The 19,361-nt window shown below is 36.4% G+C and overlaps 1 protein-coding gene across 1 annotated transcript in view; it reads left to right on the forward strand.

The window, feature by feature from the left end:
• Positions 1–1,029: 1,029 nt before the first annotated feature.
• LOC137265505 (vitamin D3 receptor B-like) overlaps positions 1,030–19,361 on the forward strand; it is a 30,936-nt gene continuing 12,604 nt past the window's right edge. The window contains exons 1-2 of the mRNA XM_067800919.1: positions 1,030–1,077; positions 15,270–15,479. Of these exons, the coding sequence (XP_067657020.1) occupies positions 1,054–1,077; positions 15,270–15,479 (234 nt within the window). The 5' untranslated portion in view covers positions 1,030–1,053. The remainder of the gene's footprint in view (positions 1,078–15,269; positions 15,480–19,361) is intronic.

A 19,361-nucleotide genomic window follows, 5' to 3' on the forward strand; every position in this document is an offset into this window, starting at 1 on the left:
TACAAGGTCGACCGTCTGTGAGAACTTGTACAGTTTGTCTTGCCTGGATGATATACAGGGCAAAGTGTTTCACAGTTGTGCCGATGTCCAAAGCTTCTACTGCACATGGTAGAAAAGCAAGTTGATGTTTCTTAAGTTTTGCATTGAAGAACCCGCCAAGCAAGAGCTTGTTCAAGCTTGTTGCTAAAACCGCTGCCACCATGCCAGTAAACAAGAGCACCAATACTCCAATGCAGACACTGTGAGGCCAGACGTTTGATACCCAAAACTAGGAATGGTCCGTACAAAAGTATGAACAGTATAGGAAATAACATGAAACGAAATGTAGAGGCGCAGATGAAAATAACATTACCAAAACTGCAAACAACTAATCCAAAAGTCTACTATGATAAGTTCAACCGCGCTGCGACATCACGTCCATTTTCCCATCAGCACATATTCAGCATCTGCAAGTTTTGTTCTTTTATTTTTTATTAATAACAAATTCCAATTATGATATTTCTCCTCAATATATCACAACAGAACACAACAGTTTTATTACCAAATTTATGTCACGTTTGGTGAATAACATGAAAAATTCAGAAATGTTGAAAACTGGGAAAGAGCATTACATACTACCGCACTTCCTGTTGACTGTTTCGGAGAAATATAATTTTGTTTCCCACTATTAAGAAGCAATGGAGCAAATCGTTCGAAACCGCTAATTTGTGGCGATAACTGGTCGCCAGCCAGTACAGTACACATTTCAACTATGCCTTCAGACTTGAACATGCCATGACTAAATAGCCTTTTGATGAAAACAGTAACATCGATGTAAAGAGTAAACATTCGCCTGACACTCTGACGACTGGTTTAGCATATACACACGCGCTGTTCCTTGTAACAGCACTGTCGCCTTGTTTTCGAAATGTTGTTTGTCACCGGAAGTTCTAAACAACCTTAGATCTCGCGTTATCCCGTAGTTGACATAAATGTGAGATTTCTCCTTGACCTTTCTATTTCTGACATTGACCCGGAATAAGTACTTTTGGGGTCGAAGTCTCGCTAAGCAAGATGGCGGACGACTCGGAGGTCGAGGTGAGAATCTGTGGATTATATGTATTTGTGTTCTCCAGTTTGTACTTGTTTCAGTGCGAGAGGACATTTGTGTAATTGTCAGTGTTTTCACAAGGTAAACACTGTCTATCTTAATATGACATGCCTTTAATGCCTTGATTTGTGTAACAGTCGGTGCGTAGCGACAGTCGGCTTTCATCAGTTGAACGAAGGCAACTGCACGGCAGATCAACAGTATCTTATACATTTCGTCACCTAAGAATCTGAGTGTTTTAGGTCCCCGTAGCCAAGAGTTGTGTGTTTGTAAATTATGCACTGTATAACACAAGTGTGTGGAACATTGCGCCCACATAGATATAATGTTCCGATTAAGAATAGTCAGAAATTATTCCTGCGAGAAACAATGTACTTTATGTAGGGCCCCATGGTAAATCTTGCCTGTTCCCCTATAGAACTCAATATAGACATTAGATTTAGCCTTTAGAATTCAGTTTGCCTTTTTCTTCTTTAAACGTTTTTCAATCAATTCATTATAGTTTCAGTACATAAAATTCTACTTTTGAAAATACAGGAAAACTGAACAGAAACAAAAAAAATAAAGAGAAAACATAAGTCTCAGAGTTCTGACTATCCAATCCAGTGACTTAGATGATATCATATGATTTCACAGGATAAAAAGGCATACCATCTGCCACCTGATTCTCAAAGAACAGTAAATGGGAATATTGTGTGGATCATGTCACTTCCTGTATTAGGAAATATTTCTGTCATTAATTTTAAAATGAAAGTAACGGCGTTTTAGGTACAAATGGTTGTGTACTCTGGTTTTGGATAATGACAGTTGTTGTTTCAAACAGTTACTGATTTTACTTGAACTATGAAATATGTAATGGTTGTGGGTTCCATTTGTCATAACTGAATGGATGATACCACCAAACGTTTGACATGTGTACGCTGCTAGTCCAAAGCTTTTCAAATGGAAGCAGCTAGTGTAAATGTTTTAGCTGCTTTAAGAATGCTTTTTGATGTCAAATACAGAATATCAGTGCTAAGAATGCCCAATCTTAATTATCATGAGAAACTGATTCCATGTAGTGTAAACGGAAAATAGATGTGATAATAAAATGAAAATTAGAGGTGAACGTGTCCAATCCTACCATGGCACCCATTATTCATCGGTGGTTAAACTAGTGCAAAATCAACCTAAATATTCATATAATTTCTAGCTGTATATTTATTATAGAGACTCTACTCTCAAAGTGATACTGGTGAATTAATTGTTTTGAATAACAATGAATATTACTAATCTCAGCTATTTCCTTTTCAGTGGCTCTTTGGTTTAATTATTTAATCAGTAAAAGATGTGACAAGTTCTACATATCTTAAACCTCTTAACTGATTACCTAATAGGGTTACTCATAGGGGTCGTTGTCCAGATGGCCACACAAAAATGTCAAAATGGCAATACATTATTTTATTGTTTTGATGTTCATAACATTTGTATTGTTTGATATCAAGGTCTAAAGATGAGAAAAGAAGTTATATCAGTCAAAACATAATGTTTATTACACATACACAAATCATTTTAAACAAATATGTTACAAATCATTTTAAACAAATATGTTACAAATCATTTTAAACAAATATGTATGTTCTTTATTCATGCACAAGCACCTTTTTACTCTTTATTTTTACTGTTCATCAGTCACTTCTAGTCATAATCTTGATCTTCTAATGGTACAGACAGCTGTTGCGTCAAGTCAAAAACTTGATCATTCCAATAGTCCTCCTGAAGATTGACCATGGCTACTTTGAATTACTTCACCTGAAGAGTGAAGAACAATTACAATAGACAAAAGGATTAACAGTTAATTGATCGATGATGGCTAGTTAATGAGGCACTTCTAGATTCATATTGTATTAAGGTTACACATTGTATGTAATCATGTGTTGATTAATTTTTAACGAGGTAATTAGAAGATAAGTGGACATTACATGGGTTGTTCTTCATCTGCCTACATCACTATTCGCCTACATTCTTAAAACAACACTTCATAGTCTGTTGACCACAGATTACACAATGATAAACAAGCGTCACTCCTATGATCTGAAACTGGACTCTTCTATTTGAAAGAAGAAAAAGAGGTATACAGAGGTATAAAATGGCTTTATTTGTTGATATTAAAAGACATTTAATGTCTTAGTGGGAAGAAATATTAAAAGATGATTTCTCAAGAATGATTTGGTTATATACATTTAATGCCCAATAGATGTACACAGTGTGTACAAATATTTGAAATATTTCCAATACAAGACTACTCAGAATATTTTAACAACTAATGCTTATTTACACAAGACTGGAATTAGGGAATCACCATTATGCCCATTTTTTGTGGCATCTATTGTTTAAGTGTAGTTTTGTAAAGGGACTGTGGTCCAAATTGTCCTCATAGCTCGGGATATTAACTGGACGAAGGACAAATTGAATCAGCATTAGAAAATATATTATTTGGTTTTAAACTAAAAAATATCAACCTCTAAACACTATCTGCTAATAGTAAAGAAGGATATTTACAATATAAGCAGAATAGAAGTTAAACTAAACTTTCACGGGATGAAAACTGAGTTAAAAAAATACTATAAATCATGTACCATTTATTACTTATTGCCTTTCCACACAGCGACCAAGGTAACATGAAAAACAAGTTGCTTATACTTTGACACGTTAGGCCTTTTATAAAAGAAATCGCTACTAAAAGAAGAACGTTCATTCGCCAATGCTTTACATTTATACAAATAATGGAATTCATATTGAATGTACTTATCTTCCTACTCCACTGTACAGTCTTATAGCAAAAGTCAATCAAGATCACTATAGCTCTGGTCAGGCGGTTTCATTATAAGAGTAGGTGTGCATTGTTTTGCCCTAATTAGTCAGCTTTGTTTTTGTTGGCAAGTAGATAGTTTTATGTGATATAAGTTCTTTTGTAATGTTTACACTTTGATATCAAATAATACAAATGTCATGAGCTTTGATAAATCATGAAATAATATATGGCCATTTTTACAATTTTTTGTGTGGCCATTTTGACTTTTTGGTATTGCATGGGATTAAATGTTTTGTGAAAGCCACTTGCCACAGGGCAAGTGCCTTTAAGAAAATAATTTGTCCTGAAGTTTCCACTTCCCCTGATTTTATTTCATAATCATGATGATGTAATTATGAAAGATTAAATCAACATGGTATTTGATATTGATGTTCCCTGACTATTCATCGAAAAGTGATAAACAACAAAGAAAGACAACTCTAGTTTCATTTTTAAAAAAAAAAAATTCCAAATATGAAATTTCTTCAGTATGTCAAGGCACAGGCAAACTGTAGCGCAAATGGGGCTGCACAGCATAGAGAATATGACAAGTCTCCATTGCCAAAAATATCACCACCATCAAAGGTACACTCCCATTTCCTCTCCTGGTTGTGCTCTCAGATTTCCTTCCTGATGTTTAATAATTACTCACGTGAAATATATTTTATTCAACATTTTAAGCGCCACTCATGGTATTCAGATCGTTCTTCCCCTCCATTACCCCTGCCAGCTTCCGAATGAACGAACTGACAGAACAAGAATAAGCAGAAATTAAAAAGAAATACCATATTGCCTAATTGTTTCATGAACCTGTTCGAATGTATTTGTCTTATTTGTTGTCTCTATTGTTGGAATTTTCATAACATTTATAAGTAAACACTATTCTGGCGTAATGGGCGAATGAAGCAGAGGAGGTAACTGTAAATATTCCATATGGAATAATACTCTCCTGTTCCTTCACTCCTTTGAACCGGAAGCAGGAAGGGGGTATGAAGGTGAAGAACAGTCTGATATACCATGAGTTGCGCTTAAAATGTTGAATAAGAAGAATTTCAAGTGAGTAATTGTTCAACTTGGGGTAGGAAATCTGACACCGCAACCCAGTGAAGAAATGGGTGTATACCTTTGATGGTGGTGATATTTTATTTTGACATTTAAAATATTTTTTCGAACTGAAGCAGGAAAGTATGTTGCCAACCTTTGCTCGTTTTGCTCGCATGTAGGAAGACTGATCATTTTCTCTATGCTGCCCAACCCATTTTGCACTACAGTTTGCCTGTGGTCAAGGTTTGAAACACAATAGTTTTATTACCAAGTTTATGTCACATTTGGTGAATACCATGAACAATTCAGAAAAGTTCATAACTGGTCCTCTTAGTTGTTGGGAAAGCATAATATACATGCTACACTTCCTGTTCAGAGAAACATGATCGGCAACTATAAACAAGCTGGAAATGATGGCGAATGGCTAATTTATCATCAAGATAAATTTTGTTTCATTGTGTTAAGACACAGTTCTATGCCATAGTGTCTGATGTATTATACATTTTAAAAAAATTCTCAAAGTAATATCAAAATTAACTGTCATGCCTATATTGGTTCATAGAGGTGCTGTTTATGATTCCTTTTCATATTCGTTGAATTAATTATTCCTGAATTCAGTTCATTATTAGTGGTCATTAGAATTGAATATTTCTGAATATTTTTAAGTTTTTTAACTTGGAACCAGTTGTTGTTTGTCTGTGAGATATGCCAAATGGAATGTGTCCAATAAATGAAGTAGTGTAATTTGTGCTATTTTGCCAAGGCTCTGTATGTCGGTATCAATGACATTGTTTGTAATGTGTTGGGGTAGGTGGTGGGGTTGGGAGGCGCTTTATAGAAAGTTCCATTTTAAAGGTTTCAATTTAAACAATAATGTGACCTTTTTTATTTAAACATAAAAATATTTCATGATAAATATATATATATTCATTACTATGTATTTATTCATAAAGCATATTGTATTTACTTAATAGTGTATTCATTGCAACTCTAGAATCAGTGTACTGAAATGTACCCAAACCAAACTTACAATACACAGTGATTACCTAGGATAACTGTCCATCCATTTCAAGTTGAGCAGAGTTCACAGATATATTCTGAACTTCTGTCAAATTTGTATTATTCTTACTTTTCTTTCATTTGAATCCAATATGCTCATGAAAACAGGGGACCAAAGTGCAACAGGTTTTGGTTTTGTGTTTAGAGTATGGACTCTTGCAACTTTTATGTTATCGGGTATAGTATTCTGATATCAGCTGGATTATATTTCTATGTATGGAAACACACCTGCGGTTGATATTTGCAGTATTTGTGGGATGATATCTCTTGTGCCTTTGGGGAAGGTATCTGTAGTCAACATGCGTTGGTTAAAATTCTTTTCAAACATTTATTTTTCACAGGACAAGTCTGTGCATTCTTAAGACATGCTAGAAGGCAGTGACTTTATGTTATGTTATTTACTACTGTAATAACAGCTTTTGGAAAATCATTTTTATTGTGCAGTAGACTGTAACTGTTGATAAAAAGAAAGGGAGATTATTCATAAACATCTTATTGTTAAATGTAAAATGAGCCTATTTCAGTTATTTGGTCAGTAGTCATGTTCCAATATTCCACGTATTTGTCATTTACTTTTTTGATTTTTGAATATGGGGACTCTTGAAGTCTCAGCTATTAACGTTAGTGTTATGACAAGGATGCCTTCACGGGTATTGATTATTATGCTTGCTTATGTACAGTGATTTCTTGTCATACCACTGAATCAAGGGTCCATGCATGAGCAACTTGCGTTATGTATACCATGGAATGTAGACCAGGTAATGTATTTTCTTGTGCATAGCAGCATTCAAAATAATTGGTGGCTCAGAGACCTCGCGTTGGTTGTTATTACATCGAGCTGGCAGTTTCAAATATTTGCAGGCGGCTGTGGCCTTCAGTAAGTTATCCGTCTTTTTTCTCCACTGGAATCTTGCCCTTATTTTTGTCTTTATTAACCAGGGTTCATACCATCTTAAGAAAAACTAGAATTTGGGCATTAGGCCTTTATAAATTAATATAAACCTTGAAAATCTATTTTTGCCTTGAAAAGCCTGAAAAGCAATTTCAGTTTTCAGTTGTGAATTTTGGTGCCCTTATAGCGGTTCTTTAGTCCTTTTGTGTGTTGTAATACAAGTTTGGATTTTGTCCCCTTGGTATTATTACGTTTAGTAATTTTTATGTACTACCATAGATACACACAAACTAAACATGACAGTGCTCACAAGTCTTGTTTGTTAAAGGTCACATGCAACGTAAAACACAACTTTGCAGATTCTGGTACCTTTCGGTATGCATTTAAAGAAACAAATCATAAAAAATGCCAATTCAACCTATAAAGTTGCGATGAAAAAAAAGCCCGCGAAATCTGAGTTCAAATGTTTCACTAAATTCCCCCCAGTGCTGGGGGGAAAACTGGTTTCAACAGCTGTGCTGCGCTGCGCCCGTGACACATGCGCAGTGAATAGGTTAGCGGAGCTTGAAACAGTATGCATGCCCAGCGTCTGAGGTTGTGAGCAGTAGTCTAATCTTGGTTGTGTACACAAACAAGTAAATAATCTACTCGTTACGTAAAAAAACTTGTTGATTGTGGTAAGCAGTCTCTGTCACAGAGAAAGCTCAGTGTCTGGTTTATTCACACCTATATGTCTGCCTGCCTGTCTGCTAAAGACAACATGCAATACACAGCTTCGATCATTGACCACGTGCAATTTGAACTTAACACCTATCAGACTATACGACATAAAGAAAATAAGTTGATTTATGACTCGTGCACCCGACTCCTGTGTCTGCCACATTATGTAATTAGGCACGTGTGATACACATGACATGTTTTTTATGTCTGTGGGTTGCAAACATACTACATTCATTTTTTTCGGGTGACTGGATCTGACGAAAACTGGTGCAAACTCTTGTCAGTTTCAAGTCCTGCTTTGTACTTGGACGAATGACAGATTCCAGCCACGCAGTAGTTTACCATCTCTACTGACATGATTTTTGATTGGATCGAGCGCAAATTCAGAGAACATGTATTTTCCAAACCCAACATCTCTATATACATTCTTCATGGATAACGACTTCTTTTAGTGTGTATGATTTTGTTTGACTACGGTATATGAATCCATACTGAAACGATGCATCAAGTACACAAAAAGAAGTTGTTATCCATACAGAATCTTACTTTCTTGTGACTGGCTATACTTCTAAAATGCCCATCAAACAGATCATCTTTCTGTACATACAATGAACACTCAGCATATCAGCAAATGAAACAGCCAATCAGAAGTCGTCGTTACACTTGAGTGCATATCCACCCGCTATGACTGGGTTCGGTCTCCCGAAGGCTTCATTTCAAGGGAAGTAAGCCCAAGTACAAAATATTGCACGTTTGAATCGCGATTGTACGCTTATAATTTTGTTAATTTGTTTTTTTAAACGCAGCAATGTATATTATATGTCATGAATAAGTGATAAATGTGTTTTAATTATGTTTGATTTTTTGGTTGTATGTGACCTTTAATATTTTAGGTTTACTTATATTATTGCTTATTTTTATTGGGCCTAGAAAAGCATTGAAAAAGCCTTGGAAAAACCTCAAATTTTGGTCTTTGGATTCTGTACGAGCTCTGTTAATGTTTCGATGTCATCCTTGATCCATCATACTACCATAACTTAAGTTTCACTTGCTCGTATTTCTGTGCTTTTGGCATGGGAATGTCAACACCAGTCTTTAACAAATAAAAATTTCTCTCTGTGCCATTGGCTTTGCTAATCCATTTGTAGAAACAGTGTGAAACTATGTGTACAGTGTACTTTGTTTTCATTGGTTTGACTGTCAATAGGAGCCTGCAAAGTTCATTCAGGGCCTGTAGGTTTTAAAGCCTGCAGGTAGCAGCAGGCCCTGATGGCCAACTGGCAAATTTAAGTATTGCAAACACTGGAGCATGGTATAACTGCTGTTACATGTATTGTGTCCTGTCAAAAATTTGTGATGTTGCCAGGGGTGGACAAGCTTTAACAACATGAAAACAGGGCAGTTGCAATCAGACATGTAGACATGATAATTTACCATTTCAAACTGAAATGCAAGTTGTATCTGTGGGGATAAGGATTATTGTGTGCATTTACGTTATAAACAAATCATGAAATAGCAAACAGCTGAGAACTAATATTTGGTCCAAATCCCCTACTCCTAGTGTTTCAGTCAAGAATCAGGGTTAGGACGTGACTGTGTAAAGCACAAGCAGAAGACTGCTTGTGGCTTTTTAAGCAACAAGCTAACTGAAATTTCAAGAAGCTGAAACTAAAATAATTCCCAAGTCAACAAGGGGATAAGGCCATCAATGTCCCCATCAGTAATGCCAACTTTAACATGCAAGTCAGTGATGGTCAACATTGGTTACATTAAAGTTTAACTATTTTTCCACATCCACCGAAACCACAAAAAAATATACTTATGTATCTAGGTCTAGACCCCGTAAGACACATCTATGGATCATGCTTGACATATGTACCGAGTTTGATGAAACTAGCATGTATAGTTTGGAAGACCAGCTCCAGACAAGACGACATCCTCATAGTTACATCCAAAGTCATGTTTCCATGAAATATGAAAAACAATCATATCTGGGTTTATCTCCCAAAAGGCCCTGAAGGCAGGGTTTCCAGATATGTGGGGTCTGAGTGAACAGGGTTTGACTGTAAATTATGTTATGAATCTTTCATCTTTTAAAGCCTGGGGGGTATTCTCATATTAGTGGCAAAAACTTGTTTGTATTACATCTTCAGTGATTCCAGCCCAGGAATCCCCAGTTTGAATGCAATCAGGATGCACATAAAGAATATCAGAGTTCCTGAAAAATGAGAGTTATCACATTTATGTACTATAGTCTATATCTCAATTCAGAATTGGATCAATCTACACTGATTGAAAAACTAAGGCTCTACAGATCCAGTGTTGAAGGACCTTGCTTGATGGATGAATCCTGGCAATGTCATACATAGAGAATTCTATACGAGGTTTGATTACATGCGAATTGTACGAAACAAGTGTCCTTCCCATGGTATCTGACTTAGTGAAAGTGTGGTCAGACACCATGGATAGGTCACAAGATTCGCATAATATGTATGTTATGAGAACGAGTGTGGTATTTTATGTATTTACCCACATCCTACATGCATTAAATTGTCAAAATAGGGTACTTTTGTTATTTTTATGGTTTCAACCGAAACCAGTTTCAGAGAGAGGTTGCAGAAGAGTTGTGTACCGTAGAAATTTTGTTTTTGCACAACATCTCACTGTATTGATGTTACATTGCCATTTTCAAGATATTTACATTCCCACAATGCATTTAAGTTGGAGAATGAATGAATGTTTGTTTTGAATTATAACATATTTCAGTCACATTGTGATCTAATTGAGAGGTCATCATTTAGCCAGTCAAATCATTGGAATTGCAGGTCAAGTTGTTACAAAACAGGTCAACATGATATGACACTTGTGTGACCTTCAAGATTTGTATGTAACTACCCACATGTTGACCACAAGGGTAATAAACAGAATTTCTGTCAGGATGCTATCACCAAATCATCTCTTCATGTGTGCTTGACTCACAGGATGGGAGGGCACGGCCTCAACAGCAGTCTATCAGATTGGAAATGAGAGCAGTCTTCCTAGCCATCCACCTCTTCATATGGATCTGTTCACAACATCAATTTACATTCAGTTCCAGATTTGTGTCAGTCCTACCACAGATCCTCCAACATATCTTTGGATGCCATGTCAACATCTTGGGAGGGAATGACAGGTCCAAGCCAAGATCAGGAACCATCATGGAACTGTTGAGGGTTATCGCTTGGCGTCAGCATCTGTTCTTACCATGCAAGGGATACATATTTGGAAGGATTCAGTCCTCACCAGCATGTTTCGTTCATTTGAAGTAGAGGATATTCCAGATCAGCAAATAATTTCAAAATTTCACTACTTGATACCCAAGATGTTAGGTCAATTACATTCTTTAATAATCTATCAACAGTCATCCATTAGAATGTTTCTGTAATGCCTTGTCAAGATTCGAAAATCTGCCATCGGCCTCTGAGTCTGGGACAAGAAGTTTCTGGGACATTGACTCAGTCAGGATCCATAGGACAGACTCCTGCAAGTTTTACAACCAGTGTGAGCTCTTATTTTGTATTTACACACACTGAGGCAGAACTGCTGATAGGTATGTCTTGATATATATCATTACAGTCGTGCCCCGTTTATCCGAACCTCAGATATCCGGAAAACTCGCCTTCCGAACGAAAATTCCTCAAAACGAATTCACAACATTGTAAATTACTCACCTATTCGGAAATCCGTTTTCTGTAAACGTATGGTCATTTTCACATACAAAACACTAAATTATGTGTATTTTTTGTCTCATATATCCGGATGGCTGAGCAGCTGTATGTTTACACACGCGATTACCGAGGGCCTCGCGTGCCGCAACATGAAAGAAGTCGGCAGTCTTTGAAGCGTGAGAAGATTAACTACCTCTGAGTAGCAAGGTGACACTCAGTTAATTCTGAGGCGTGTCAATTTGTGGGTCACTATAATTAATAAATCCGGATGATCAAGCAAGTCTGGACAACTGTGAGTGAAAAGACAATTGCTGACTGCTTTCTTCATGTGGATATTATCCAATCAAATGAGGATCCACAAGAAGACATGGCCTTGTCGGAACTTTGCACTAGGATCCTATGCACAAGTTGCAACTGTGACTGTAACTGCTGATGATCTTGTGAATGTCCACAGTGACGAACTGACCGGCGAAAGTCCTCTCGCTTTTCTACACAGCCAGTGCAAAAAGCTATGACTGATTTCTTAAAGTGAGCATAACTGCATGAGCAGGTATGAGACATTTTGTGTATGCACTGATATTTGTTTATGTGTAATCAATAAAGATTATATCTGATGCCTACTATGTTCGTTTCTTTGTACGTTTCTTTGTACATATGGTTCAGATATCTGAAAATTCGCTTATCCGGACAATTTCAATAAAAACACAAGTGTTCGGATAAACGGGGCACCCATGTCATGATTTGATCCGTATCACAATACCTATTTTCGCAGCATTATTGCATACATGTAGCTACATGTTGAACATTGTTGTCTTATATTTTATAATCGTCCATGAAAAGATCAGCCATTTTTATTCTTGGAGATTAAAAAGTTCGAGCTTCCCATCCTTGTGCATGAAAAGTAATCATACAAAGATATAACTCTCATACAGAGATACTGACTATTCTGATTTTTTAGAAGTTTTTCCGATTTGCAAATACAAAATCTACTTGTCCAGTGTTTATTCTAGGTCGTGCTATTGTGCGATTTGCGCTAATAATGATCAAATCGCACCTAAAAAAAACAACAGCGCGAAAAGTGTCGTGCATAGTACTTTGCTCCCTAACTACCTTACAAAAAACATACAAAAAAGCTTTATATTGACAAGGAATGAGTTTTTAAATCGGAGTCGGCCAAAGAGTCAAGTTCGAGGGACAACATGTAAATATAACAGAGTAACCTCCCTTGGTTAAAACCACTACCGGTACTGGGGAAACGAAATTCCATTCATATCAGTATGAAAATAGATAACAATTTTTTATGAAGTTATGATTTGATTAATTAATTAATTGACAATGTTAGACTATGAACTCTAAACATAGTGCTTGTGTATAGCACTTGCAAAATACAGTTTCAGCAATCTTTTTTAGAACATCAGTTCGTTTTAGCTTCATTTTGGAAATCAGACAATATTATCACTTGAAGTTGCAGACGACAAAAGAATACAAAATTCTTATATACAATGGTTTGTGGTAATTTGGCGTGAATAATGCCACGCACAAGAATGAAAATAACTGTCTTTTTTACACAAAATACCACTGAGAAAGCAACAGTGTCTGCCATGTCTCCCCAGACCGAAAAAATAAAATGAGCAATAGTTTCACTGGTGGTGGTTGCAATAACTTTCGTACATCCACACAATTTTGAAAGACGGTAATACAGGTATTCTCCCGACATTTTCCAAATCTCACCTCCATTTTTAGTAAGGGGGCGACAAATCCCCTCTAGATTTTCAGTTCTAGAATAGACACTGCTTGTCTATAAAAAGCTCAGATGTTTGAGAAAATACAAATATGTTTTTGAATTTAGAATGTTTGAAAGAATTTTGGTTGATAGCCATTTAAATGTGTTCATCTATCAAGTATTATCAAGTTTAGTATGCCCCGAAACTGCATATTTCCAGGCTAAATCTAATAATGTTCGTGGAACAAATCAAAATGTTCATTTCTGATGCAAGCCATAGCATGGAAATGAGATTTACTCTCCATAGGTTCACATACATAGCTTATTTTATGTAAAAAAAACTCATCTTTTTTATCCTAATCAATATACAAAATAGATGATATAGGGATTTTCTATGGAGTTTACTGGTTTATTATGTTTATTCATAGCTTTGATTATTAGTTGTGCAATTGCTATGGCAATGCACCTGCTAAGGCATCTTCCCATCGAAAGAGTGCTGCAAGTATTGGTTACCACCTTCTGTGCATGGTCTTCCTGCTTGTGCCAGGGCATGAGCTGTAAGGAACCATGATAGCCAGTTTCTTGATTATCGATTTATTTATCGACTTGATAATTCTATCAGTTGGAGTTTCTTTTGAATTGCTTTTGATTGTGATGGACTTTTGGTGATTTACTTTTTTTCTTGTAGTTTCAATGTTTCAAGCTTTATGGTTGTCCACTTGTGTATAGTGGAATAGTTTTGATCAGTCTTCTCACACCATGTACACAGCATTGTATCATTTTCTGAGTCTGTCCTTTTTACATGACTCTAGAAATTTCCAGGAACCCTGTTTTTCTTCATACATGAACCAAAACTTAAAACTAGGACACCATAAGCCAATTTCATAATTTTCATAAAGCAACTATTAAGCATGAAGCTGAATAATATCGTCAATTTCCATTTCAAAGTCATCGCTGTCAGATTTTACAGTGTGTTGAAAAGTATGTTGATCAATCACAATACAGGTGTTCTGTCGATATCTTCATGAGTGAGTCTGTTTCAAATTGTTGAAATTATGTTGAATTATGAATACACGTTAAAATATCTTCAGTTTTATTTCTTGGCATATTTCGCCAGCTGACATTTCAGAAAAGACCACATTTCTGCCATCATGGGAAAGTGGGTTGTATAAACGTGACCCATTCCTATTGGCTGTTGTATACTTTCATCACACAGTACTGAGTGTATTGACTGGTGGCAAACGTTCCCAATCCCATTACTTTTAAAAGTTGCTTGCCCATGGCACATTCATTCACATTTGGCGATCTGGCAATGAGTAGTTTCTATGACTGCATACAAGTTTCATGTCTTTGTAACATACCAGGTGTAATCAACTCACACTTCATCCTCGCAACACAGTAACAGCAAGAGGGTTAATGTGTCACACAGAGGACCCAGGCTTGTTTCCCCACAAGTACATTGTACAATGTGTGAAACCAATTTCTGGTTTGCTGATATCGCTGGAATATTGCTAAAAGAGGCATAAAACTATGCTCTCTGACTCGTACAGTCATACCACAGAAAGCTTTTTTTTAATTGATGGACAGCACTGTAAGACTATCGCAAAATGTCACATCGTACTAGAATAAATAAGTAGTCATCCACAAGATGCCTTTCATTTATATGCACACATTTCAGAAAAGAAAAAAAACCCCAAAGAACAGAAGTTTGAGAAAAATGAAATCTCATAAATGTAGGTGGTCATGTTTAGATCTTCTGTTTAACTTGACAAAAACAGAATTGTGTTTCTTTTGCTGCTTAGTATACATCAGATATTGTTGTATCAAGAACTTAAGCCCATTATATGACTTAAAATATCTGAAACGTCTTATTCAGTTGAATAGTTCTTTGAACCTCTCTAGCGCTATGTTTCGTTTTGTTTATCGATCTTCTGACCTCAAAAATAGAGGAAAGTGTGCCATTTCTGATGATTGTTACCACTCTCTGCCAATCAAAGCTGACATCAAGGCATCCATTGAGGTAGTCTGTCAGCAGTTACTGTCAACAATGTTTTTCCACTGCCAAGAACATTCATGCACAACTTCCAGGGGAAGGACTGTAGCCAGGTACATATTTCTTTCCTGGGAAATGTTTAGCCAAGTACACAGAAAATTGTTCATGGGGACTTGTTTTTAACTGTCATGCATTATTTTCCATACAGACTCCAAGTGATTGCTCCATGGACAACCCCACAGGAAGTACCTATGAGATGGCCTACCAGGATGAGGTCCAACCTTGCAGGAAACGAATCAAACTGAAAGATGACAAGCTGTGTGGTGTTTGTGGGGACAAGGCTCTAGGCTACAACTTCAATGCCATCACCTGCGAGTCTTGTAAAGCATTTTTCAGGAGAAATGCTCTCAAAGAAAAGGTAAGGTAATTGAATCAGGACTAGATTTGAACCAGACTGAGTTACTATAGCAACTAGACAGCTAGTTTCAGACTATTCAAAATCAGAAATGACCGGTTTGTCCTCTCATGTCTCCCAGAGGATTAAGAGGATTATAGCAATTGAAGTCATAATTAATTAACCTATACACTTGCGAAGACAACCTAATTGTTGCACAAAATCAACTTTCTAAACAATGTCCTGGTTGTGTGTACAATTCCATGGAAAGGTTAAGTATGGGGGAATCACCTTTGGGGGGCCTTGTGAAATGGACGCAAACTTTTGCAAACTGTACAAAAAGAGTTGCATTGTATCATGTTGGATTGTATTGATATGGACCTGTCTTGAATCCATTCTTGACTTGACATACATAGAAGGACAGGGCCCAATATAACCTAGTAAATGACTTTTTTTGTGTCCCAAATGTTAATTAGCTTCTCCATCTCCTAAGACCAAAGGGTTACTTGGTTAGAGCTGAAAGGGTCATTGCCATGGCGCACAACTAATCGATCTGAGGTTTATATGACAATTAATGAGACTTTCAAAAGAAACAAGACCACATATCTGCTACACCACAGTTCCCAATAGAATGTCCAGTTTATCAGCGTACTATTAGGCTCCTTGATGGCACCACTGTCTCTACTTGCCTTGTGACCACTGAGAAAAACCAGGACATTGCTTCCGTCCTTCCATTTGGAAGATTAGCAGATGTTCGACCACCTGTCTTGGATTGTAATGTGCTGCAGGGCTTCTTGCGATGGGCACTATCAGAGTCTATCACCTTATCTTTCTATAATCTTACGAAGAGACAGTATTCCCCTTGGCTATGTCCACAGCAGCTCAAGTTATTGTGCTCTTAGCTTTTAACATCTCTTGGGCTTGCTTTGAGTGTGCTTCACAGGGAGAAGTTTATATTGGGATATGCTTAGTGACATTACAGACTGTCAGTGCCAAGAACAACTTGATAGATCTTTCATCATTCCACCTCCATCTGTGATATTAGGTATTTAGGATGATGATATGTTACTTTCCTTAGAGCAATAGTCCGATCCAGTACGGGTCGATAAGCCCCGCCCACTTCTTTTCTTGACGTTAGAGGGGACAACCTCTGACTAATAAAAATGGCGTCACCGCCGTTGAAACGTAAGAATGGCGTTGATGACTTCTGCTTGTGGTACTTTGGTATCTGTCGTTTGTGAATGATATTTAAAGTGGAAAGTTACACATATTTTATTTTTGATATATCATAGCTGACAGACTGTAATTAGCGAGTGAAAATACTTTACATGCCCAATGAAAAATCGTCTCAGCCAGTGGCTGCATGTAGAAAGCGTATTTTCTTTCGAAATGATTAATCTATCTGGCAATTCATGTCTGTCTAAGATACTATCAGGAAAGTGAAACTGATGTATGTTGTTTAGGTTTTCTTCCATCTAAATTCCCATCGTAATTTTGTAATAACCGTGAACAGTGCCACATGTTCAAGTTGCAGATCGTTTCGGTATCTATAAATAGATTGTCAACACTGCGCGAGGAGCCTTCAGTCCGACCTTTTATCCGATGTTCAAATTTAGTTCAATCATTTATGTGAAATCGTGGGTCTATGCCTTTGATTAACAAAGCAGAAAAATATTTACATACTAGTAGATGTATCTGGACATAGATCTACCCAGAAGCAAATATTCAGCAGCTAATCTTAGCAAATCTCAGTAACATTTCAATTTTAAAATTACTACACCATCCTAAAATGACATATAATATATAGAAATATATTCTTTTAATCATCCTCTTCAATTTATTTTTCTGTGTGTACTTTTTTGTGGAATTCTAATTTACAAACTTCCACAATACTGGACTTCATGAACTGCCAGTGTTTATGTTCAGGTATATAACACCACCATAACACAAAGAAGATCCAAGATACACTCTGCACCTGTACACTGACCCATCTTTCAGAAACAGTATAATCTCTGAACAGAGGATCCACAGTTACCAAAGCAAATAACTAGGTTTCTTCGGAGATAATTACTAACGTACATAAGGTGCAAAGAATATCTCCAAGTTTCAAAGGGTTGTGTCAGTAAAATTACATTTAGACATCATTGCTTCGTAAACAATGATTCTAGAAATCTTTGTTTTATTATATCTGAGACCATATCTATTTCCTTTTCTGGAATACTTAGAAATGTTACCAAAAACATTTTCAAGCTGTTTCAAAATGTGGTAAAAGTCATAACATAACTTTAGGAAAATATCCTAAAGCATTCGCATCCTGCAAACCAGTGTGCAATTTAACATGAAGCTAATTTTCCAAATAACCATGCACCAATAAACCTTGAACAATTTGTCCATTTTAATAAACAACACTTTGGCTCAGTGATGAAACATTGGAAACCTCCTCAAAAGATGGTGATTTCTGAGAAGCATTACATCAAATCTGGGCTAAATGTATGTTTCAATATTCATTCCAGACACATGAATAGTCAACTAAGATTTTGTAAGTTTCAAGACTGAATAATGCCAGACCAGGGTTATTTGCTAAGTTAGTGCCCAGCTATTGCTCTGCCATGACATGTCTATAGTGTTGTCTAATTATGCCTGGTTCTGCTTTCAAAGCTCATGAATCTAATACATGTATGTCAGTCAGTTAGGAATTATTGTTTATAATTGGTTATATTATTATTTATTTTACTACCTTTCTACCTACGTTTACTAAAGGGTGTAAGATCCTTAAAAGACATCTTGCTATCAATTTTAATGACTGTAATACATGTATTCCTAAAGTGTACCAATGTACCTCTCCTGCATGAAAAAATTTATGTTGTAACAAAAATTAAAGACAAATAATATTCTCTTAGTTAAGAAATACAATTTCATTTAATTCCCTCCAATATTCCAGAAAGTCACTATTCTTCTGCCATAGTTTTCGTCTCGATTCACATCTCTTTTTGGAAATTCCGAAATATTTAAGCCATGGTTTTATAGACACCCAATGCTTTTCACATTTTGGATATTGCGTGATAGACGTCTGTTTACACTGTTACTTTGAATTCAAAATATTACTCCTCAAATATTATGAGCTATTGATGGATAGTGTACTGCACAGTAGCCCTTCAGATTGTGCTTTTAAAACTTGACAACATCATAAAATGTGTGTGTCAAATTTAAGAATATGTAAGATCGAAGGCAACCATATCCATCACATTGTTCTTTAATGTAACAAATTGTGCCATTTTGGTCTTCCTTAACCGAAATCAGATCGCTGTCAGATTTGTGTACATTGTGTCACAGCCTTCTCACCTGTCTCGTTTCAGCTTTATGGTCTACCAAACTAATGCCCAGTATTGACAACAACATTTTGCAAAAACAATTTTGTAGTTACAAAATTTATCCATGTTTATAATACTTGCGAAGCCTAAAACTGCTAGTTGTTGTCACCCAAATGGTAATGGTTTGCGAAAGTGTGGAAATTCATGCAAATTCTCAACTTCGAGTAGACGTAGGTTTCAAGATCGATGGTGCTGACAATTAACTGATCATTAGGCCTATCGCATTCCTTGATCCACCTTAATTTTGTTTGTCTTCACCAAAATGGTTTTGTTGAAGGTACTCATTAAATCGCAGTAATTTATAACAGATACTGCGAGTGTGAATGGCATAATTCAAAGCACATCGCTTCGGAGGCTTCGTTTGACCCCGGAAATAAGTCTGACAAATCCACAATGCACACCAGGCCTGCTGATTGGCCGAAATCAACGCATGTGCCAGCTTTGATTGACAGACTGGATCGATCTATTGCTTCCTTAGTCAGGGTTCCCACAAGACCCCAAAAACTTCCCAAGTATGGTGATCTACCTTCAGTCG

This window comes from Haliotis asinina, chromosome 15 (genome assembly GCF_037392515.1).
Source record: "Haliotis asinina isolate JCU_RB_2024 chromosome 15, JCU_Hal_asi_v2, whole genome shotgun sequence".
NCBI classification, from domain to species: Eukaryota; Metazoa; Mollusca; class Gastropoda; order Lepetellida; family Haliotidae; genus Haliotis; species Haliotis asinina.